This window comes from Ichthyophthirius multifiliis, assembly GCF_000220395.1.
Source record: "Ichthyophthirius multifiliis unplaced genomic scaffold scaff_1120509251014, whole genome shotgun sequence".
Taxonomy (NCBI): domain Eukaryota; phylum Ciliophora; class Oligohymenophorea; order Hymenostomatida; genus Ichthyophthirius; species Ichthyophthirius multifiliis.
In genome coordinates, this window is record NW_004086283.1 from 22,239 (window position 1) to 30,500 (window position 8,262).

General features: G+C 14.4%; 2 protein-coding genes across 2 annotated transcripts, besides 19 other annotated features; one reads left to right on the plus strand and one right to left on the minus strand. All coding sequences in view use genetic code 6, as the record gives it.

Annotated features, from left to right (window-relative positions):
- Positions 1–237: 237 nt before the first annotated feature.
- Positions 238–1,069, minus strand: IMG5_129040 (protein kinase domain protein; the record flags this gene model as incomplete). The annotated part of the gene is made up of 2 exons (XM_004032110.1): positions 238–275; positions 481–1,069. 2 exons carry the CDS (start codon positions 1,067–1,069, stop codon positions 238–240), a joined length of 627 nt encoding a protein of 208 aa, XP_004032158.1.
- Positions 1,070–1,722: 653 nt separating this feature from the next.
- Positions 1,723–1,792: a microsatellite.
- Positions 1,736–1,798: a microsatellite.
- Positions 1,736–1,799: a microsatellite.
- Positions 1,737–1,820: a microsatellite.
- Positions 1,740–1,791: a microsatellite.
- Positions 1,821–2,496: 676 nt separating the features above from the next.
- Positions 2,497–2,542: a microsatellite.
- Positions 2,543–2,544: 2 nt separating this feature from the next.
- Positions 2,545–2,580: a microsatellite.
- A 1,340-nt stretch (positions 2,581–3,920) lies between these two features.
- Positions 3,921–3,950: a microsatellite.
- A 248-nt stretch (positions 3,951–4,198) lies between these two features.
- Positions 4,199–4,233: a microsatellite.
- Positions 4,228–4,315: a microsatellite.
- Positions 4,271–4,326: a microsatellite.
- A 676-nt stretch (positions 4,327–5,002) lies between these two features.
- Positions 5,003–5,040: a microsatellite.
- A 57-nt stretch (positions 5,041–5,097) lies between these two features.
- On the plus strand, positions 5,098–6,179 carry IMG5_129050 (ubiquitin-specific protease, putative; the record flags this gene model as incomplete). The annotated part of the gene is made up of 6 exons (XM_004032111.1): positions 5,098–5,101; positions 5,193–5,236; positions 5,284–5,376; positions 5,445–5,655; positions 5,726–5,993; positions 6,050–6,179. Coding segments are annotated over 6 exons (750 nt in total), but the record flags the coding sequence as incomplete, so codon positions are not given.
- Positions 5,665–5,720: a microsatellite.
- Positions 5,672–5,719: a microsatellite.
- Positions 6,180–6,871: 692 nt separating the features above from the next.
- Positions 6,872–6,918: a microsatellite.
- Positions 6,919–7,901: 983 nt separating this feature from the next.
- Positions 7,902–7,999: a microsatellite.
- Positions 7,908–7,949: a microsatellite.
- A 77-nt stretch (positions 8,000–8,076) lies between the features above and the next one.
- Positions 8,077–8,144: a microsatellite.
- Positions 8,099–8,141: a microsatellite.
- Positions 8,145–8,262: the final 118 nt, after the last annotated feature.

Here is an 8,262-nt window from a genome sequence, read left to right on the forward strand (position 1 = left end):
CCAAAAATTTTATTTCATAATTTTTTTCATTAACTAGAATTTAAATTTTCAAATTAAAAAAACACTCCAAAAATAAATTTTTAACCAAACCATTAAATTCCCCGAAATTCCATTCTTAAAAGTCAAAAAACTCCTCTAAAAAAGATCTTAAATCTCTCCCAAAAAGTATTGCGAATTCCGTGTCTATATGTAAGTTTTCAGTATGAAATTACACTTGGAATTCTTTTAAAACATTATTCATATATTAAGTATCTTCTATACAGTCTTAAAACCAACTTTATTTAAACATATCTAACCATTCTATTCTTTAAGAAATATCTAATTATAGCATTTAGTTTATAAAGTCTTTACAATTTTAAGTTAATTCCTATTTATTAAATTTTATATTTCCTTCTTTTTATAATTTTTTTAATTCATTAATTCCACCTCCTTATTATGGATAAAAAGGTGGTTAACCTTCTAACATTTAATAAACCATACATCCGAAACTCCATACATCGCATTTATGATTATAATTTTCACCATTCAGTATTTCTGGTGCCATAGTAATTGGAGTTCCTGCCTAACTTATGCAAAAATCATCCTATAATTTAACAAATCCGAAATCTGCAATTTTACACTCTAATTTTTAATTTATGAGCACATTTTCTAGTTTCATATCTCTATGAATAATCTTTTTATCGACCATTTATAAAAAAGCTAAAAGAATTTAAAAGGCAAATACTTTCGCAAGTTTTTCAGGAATAATTTTTGCCTTGAAATTGGTTTAAATGAATTTTTGTAAATCACCATATTCACATAATTCGGTTATTATATATATGTATTTGTTTTCAGTAAAATGATCCATAAATTTCACTATATGGTTATTTTATTCGAATGATTGTAAAACCATTATCTCTTAGTCGATTCTTTCTAAAAAATTAGTGTCAAAACGTGTCTAATCGATTCTTTTTATAGCAATTTTCTATTTAGTCTTTTCGTCGTAGCCTATATAAACGGAGGCTGAGGCGCCTTTGCCGATTTTTTCTAAAGATTAGTAATATCTGTCTTTTATTTTTTTGACGGGCATATTATATAATATTATTTTTCTATATGTATTATGTTTAAAATGTTTTATATTAATAAGAATTATTTATATAATTAATATATTATTATCTTTTTTATAAAAAAAATAATAATATAAACTTTTTATTTTTTTTAATAGAAATTTCAAAAAAAATAAAGAATATTTTTTTTTATTATTTATATAAGAATATGTTTTGCGTATTTTTATAAATTAATAAATTAAGTTTTATTATTTTTTAATATTTTTAATTATTATATATAAATAAGAATTTTTATATATTATTATAAAAATATATCTATTTAAAATAATTGAAAAAATTATTTTAATAAATATATAAATATATATATATATATTCTAAAAATTAATTTATAATAGTATTTATATTATTTTTTAATAAATAAATATAGATATAAGAAAAATATAAATAAATTATATATAAACATTAAAGAAAAGTTATTAGAAATATATATTATTCATAAAGAGAGAAGAAATAAAAAAAAAAAATCAATGATCTAAAGAATGAAATTATTTTTATTTTTAATATTTAAAAATATTCAAATAACTTTTTTCAAAAGATTTATTGATTCCATGTTATAACATATACTAATTTTTATTAATATAAAATTTCTTTTATTAAGAAATATGTCCATTATAACTATAATTATTAAAATTATTATTATAATTTTTTTTATTATTATTATTTTATTATATATTATTTTAATTATTTTTATTTATTCTTTATATTTATCTTTAAAGACAATATTTAGGAATTCCTATAGTTTTTTTTTTTATTTAATTATCCATTATTTTTCTAATAATACTTTATAGTATTTTTTTTGGAGCTTTTTTTTATGTACTATTATCTTTTTCTTCAGAAATGTAATCTTTTGTTTATTAATAATTTAATGTTTTATTTAAATTTATTTATATTTCTTATATTTATCTTTTTTCTTCTGATTAACTTTTGCTTATGTAATTGTATTTTTTATTTATTGAATTGTTTGAATTTGTTGAAATAGTTTTTTTTTCAATTTTATTTTGATTTTATTCTAAACATTTTTTTAATATTCTTTTACCTATATTTATATTCAATAATTTATCTATTAAAAAATCAATTTTTTCCTTTATATCATTTATTATATTTATGTCATTTAAAGAGTCTAAACTCTCAAGAATTTTTATATATTCAATACTTTCATATATACCATTATAATTTTAAATAGAAAAATCTAATTATTAATGATTTTTTTTAAAAAAAAAATCACTTTCATTTTAATCTATTATTTTTTATTAAATATAAAATTATTAATTAATATAAGATTTATCTTCATATGAATTTTCATATAATATTTTTTATTCTTGTAAAATATTTTAATTATCTTATCTTTATTATTTATCTGAAAAACTTGATGTTAAATTTTATATTAATGATTATGATTATTATTATTATTATTATTATTATTATTATTATTATTAAATTTATTTTTACAATTTTATTTTTAAATTTTTATTTTCATCTTTTAAATTTTCACATTCTATTTAACTTTCTTAAATTTTATCTTTTAAATTTTAAAAAATTGTCTAAATTTTATCTTTGTAATTAATTACCTTCAAAATTTTCAACTCAGTCTTACAATGAATATATTTTTACTTAAATTCACTTAATTAAATTTATAATTTACTAATTTAGCTTTCTAAGTTTTTAATTTTATCTCTTTATTTACCATTTTCCTTTACTTTTTACGCTGATGAATACCATTTTTAGGAAATTTAAATTCTATCAAATTACAAAGTATTTATTTAATCTATTTATTCCTTATTTGCTTTTTCTAATTAAGAAATTTTTTTCTATGCATTTATAAAGTTTAAATTTGATATATTTAATAAATTTTCGTATTTTTAAAATTAATATTTATAATATTCTTTCTCATTTTCCTTTTTATTTTATATTAAAGAAATATCTTTGAGTTCGTTTTCTTGTTTTTCAATTTTTATTTCTTTTTTTTAAATTTCCTCATTTAAATTATCAGTTAGTTTATCGAATCGTATTTTTTCAGTTAATTTTGTATCTATATTAGTTCGCATTTTTGACTGTTTTAATATATTTTTTTCATTAGAAATTATTTATTCATTTAAAATATTGTTTTGGCTTTATAATTTGGATACTTTTTATAATAAGTTGTTTATTTCTTTTTCATAAATATTTATTTATTACTTTTATTTAATAAAAATTAGAAATATTGATAAAATATATACTTGTAAATGATCTTAAAAATTAAACGGTTATATTGGTGATATATTAATTAAATTTTAATTTTCGTGAAATTTTTTAGGTGTATTATTATTTAGTTTTACTGATGTATTTTATTCTTATTGTATATGTTTAAGTTAATTATTCATTTATTATAAATCTATGCTATTACATTTTAATTTCTTACTTGTTTTTTATTTATTTTAAGTATAAATTATAATATATATTATTAGTTAATTTATACTTGGATTAAGTTAATTCTAATTTTTTTTTCCTATATAAGCATTTCATTTTTTTTTTTTTTTGAATAATAAATAATTATTATTTAAATTTTATAATTTTTTATTGTATTAATAATTATATTTAAAAGCATTTTATTTTATTAAAATTTTATATATAAGTTTTCATTATTTTATAATTATAATAAAAATATTAAAAGTATAAAAATTTAACTTTAAAATTAATATTTTTTTTATATATGTTTTAAATTTTTACGAATATAATATAAATACAACATAATAATTTTTAATTATTTAACACAAATAAACATAAATTATTTTGATTTTAATTAAAAAATAAATAAATTTGGATATATATATATATATAATAAATATAAAAATAAAAATATAAAAAAACAAATTTTTTATAATATAATGATTTGAAAATCTAGAAATTTAAAAATAAAAAATAATATATATATTATAATTTATTAATTATTGTATAATATAATTTATTACATAAAGAAATTTATATAAATACAAAAAATAAAAAGTAAATTTAATATATATATGAAATTGTATAATATTTTAGTCATAATAAATAAAAAAATTATAAGTTTAAATATATATATAAAATTAGTAAATTAAAAATAAATAAAAATAATATATATTTATATATATATATATATATATTTATAATAATTTTTTTATATTATATTTTTATAATTATTTTTATTTTAATATAATTTGTTATCATAAATATCTTTTTATATAATTTTTATAATATATATATAATTATGCATAAATAAATTTTTAATTAAAATATATATATATCCATATATATCTTTAATTTGATAATATATTATAATTTTAAAATTCTTAATATCATATATATATATAATACTATTAAATTACTAAAAACAATTTTTTATTTATATTTATCTTAATAAATTTTATATTATTTTATTTCAAAATATCATAATTATCATGCCCCTATTTATTCTTTATAGATTTAAACTTTGTCCTTTAAAATATCATAATTTTAAAATATATCTCTTAAAAATCTATTATTTTTTTCAATTCTTATACCTTTATAAACAATACGCAAATCCTTAGCTTCAATTTAAAGTATTTAAGCAAGAGAATCATAAAATTATTCTATTGTATGCTATTTATAAAATGTTGCTTATAACTCACTTTGTTTGTAAACAATTTAAAGTTGTAATGTAACCTACTCCTAATTATTATCTTATTTATTTTAATCATGTTAAAAATCATCTTCATCTTCAGGAGCCCACATTATTATTTTTTTATAATTTTTGTTGTTTTTTTATTTTATAATAAAATTAAAATAAATAAATATATATTTTATTAAAATATAAATATATATATAAATAATTAATAGGAAATATATATTAAGTTATTAAAAATATTATATACTAAATTTTATTCTTAGATTATTACGATTTTTTTTTATTTAAATATTTTTTTTTTTTATATATTTTCATATTTTATTTACAAAATATATATTTTTATTATTTATTAAATTTATTTTTGTTTACATGGGTAATTAAACATTTTAAAAAGGAAATGAACATATTTTAAAATAATTAGGTAAAATATAACTTTTTTTGTTACATTTTTTAATAATATAAAGGAAATAATTATCCTGAGGGCGAAAAATTTTTTGGATTAGTTAATGTAATTTTAAACTAAAAAATTAAATAAAAAATATATATTTTCCGAAGAAAGATAATATATGTTATTCGAATTCGATTTTTCAAGCACTTTATAATTGCGAATTGTTTCGAAATCAAATCTTAAATTATAATAGCAAGCCCGTATTTTTTTATTTTTTTTTATATACATAAATAATTTTATTTTATTTTATTTATTTTTTAAAAAAAAGAATGAATATAATATAATTGTCATTGTTTAAGAAATATTTTAATAAATAGCAAATAATAAAAAAAAGACGGGTATATGCAATACTAATAAAATCATGAAATATGTAAGAGATAGTAACCCTGATTTTAGAGGAGACAGTCATTAAGATTGCCATGAGTTTAGTATTTGGCTTTTAAATTAAATAAATGATATAATAAATAAACCATATATTAGTAAAAAAAATATTAAATATAATAATATATATATATATATATATATATATATATTTATATATATTTAAAGAAACAAAGGAAAATCCAAATCCTTTAGAATAAAAATAAGCTTCATGGCTGGAAGATATTTTTGGAGGAATTTTAACTACATAAACTTAATGTAATAATTGTAAAACTGTTACAGAAAGGGATGAGGCATTTTTAGATATTTCTATAGATATTGATTATAATTCATCCATTAGTCATTGCATAAAAAAAATTTCGGAAAAAGAAGTATTAAATTAAGAATGCAAATTTTTTTGTGATAAATGCTAAACTAAATAGGATGCGGAAAAAAGGTTTTTTTTTTTTATATTCGAAAAGTTTTTTAAGTTAAATATAAAAAAAAATATAGAAGTTTATTTAAAAAATTACCAAAAACACTTATATTGCATTTAAAAAGATTTAAATATGATGAAAAATATAATCGGATGTAAAAATTAATGCATAAAATTGCTTTTCCTTTAGATATTAAAATTTCTACAGTTAAAATATTTTATTTATTTTTAATATTTTTATTTTTTAGAATTATGAAAAGAAAAAAATGAAGAAAATATTTAAAAATCTATTGAAAAAAATAACAATGATTAATAATAATAATAAGAATTTTCCTATAATTTAAATTCCGTTATAATACATCATGGCTAAGGCTTATTATATGGACATTATAATGCTTTAATTAAAAAAATGATTTTTGGTTTTTATATGATGATGAAGATATAAATGTAAAAATAAAATATTTTATAAGTTTTTTTAATTTAAATTTTTTAAGTAATAAGAAGAATTCAATATATATGAAATATTTGGAAGAAATGGATGCACTTCTTGTGCTTATATGCTTTTTTATTAAGTTAAAGAAGAAAACTGATAAATGTTTTATATATTAAAAAAAAAAAACAATAATCTATATATATAGAAATTTAAAATAAAAATTAAGCTTTAATATTTTAATTTTAAAAATGTTATTTTTATTACTTTTTGTTTTTTTTTTTTGTTTGTTTAAGATATTTAATAAAAATAGCTTTTCTTAATTTTTTTAATTAATTTTAAATTTGGAAAAAAAAAATCAAGAGAATATAAAAGATTAAATAAATAGAAAAATCTAAAATTAAAAAAAAAAAAAAATTAATATAATAACAAATAATAAATTAAAAAAAAAAAAAAAAAAATTTAACATAAAAAAATAAATATTTTTTTTCAAAAAAAAATAATTTTTTGAAAAAATTTTTATATATAAGATTAATTAAACTTGAAAATAAGAAAAGTACTAAAACTTAAAGTAGAAAAAACCAGTATTCCAAAAATTATTTTGTTTTTCTTTTTTTTTGCTTTAATTTAATTTTATATATTAATTAATCTTTATTCTTCATCTTTTTTTATTTATAATTATTTAAGAATTTATCTCTATTTAAAACTAAATCTAGTTTAATTATAAAAATTAGCAGTTTTTTCATCTATAGCCTCTATTTTGAAATTATTGTTTTTCTACGCGAAATATTAGAACAAAGAAACTTTAGATATATAAATAAAATTAATGAATATATTTGGATTTTCCTATTGTATTTTTTCAACTTAAAAGTTGAAATGAATATCTCCATTAAAAAAAATAAGCAAATGAATATTTTTATTATTAGTTTTTTCTATTTATTCTAATTCTAATTATTATTGGAAATTCTAAATAACTTATTACTTTAATTTTTTCATTTTTTAAGCAGTTAATTTTATAAAACATTAAATGTATACAAAATCGTTAATTTGTATTTCTTATTAACTTTCTATATAACAAGGTACAAGTACATAGTTTTTATTTTGATCCGAAAATTTTTTAAGTTCTATTCTCATCTTATCTATAAATTAAGAAATAGAAAATTATAATTAACATTAAAATATTGTTTAAAGTATATAATTATTAAAATTTTAAAAATAAAATGCTTGTTTTTCTAAATCAAATATGAAATATTATGAAATATATTCATCTATTAATATTTGGTTCAAATATTTTTCTAAAAATTCGGTTTCAATTTAGTTAAATTAATCCGAAACACTTCTTTCGCTTAATTTTGAATCTGATGTACGATTGTATATTTATTTATTAATTTCATTTTTATTGAAATTAGTTTTTAAATGAGTATTCTTTTTTTATTACATATTTCTTTTTAGTTTTATTTGAAATTAATTAATATTTAAATTTTTTTGTATTTAATTATTAAATTAATTAATATAATTTAATAAAATTAAATATAATATATAATAAATAGAAAATTGCATATATATGAATAAATAAATTAATATATATATATAAATATTTATATTAGTATTATATATATTTTATAATAAAAAATTGCTATATAAATAATTCTTTAATTAAAATTTTTATCAACAATATATTAATTTATTACAAATTTATTTATATATTAATTTATAAATATTTAATATTAATTTATAAAATAAAATAAATTAATAATGTTTTAAATTATTATTTTTACTGTATTAAGAATTTTGTATATATTATATAAAATATTTGATATTAATAGTAATATTTTTGATAATTAAAATCTATTATTTTTT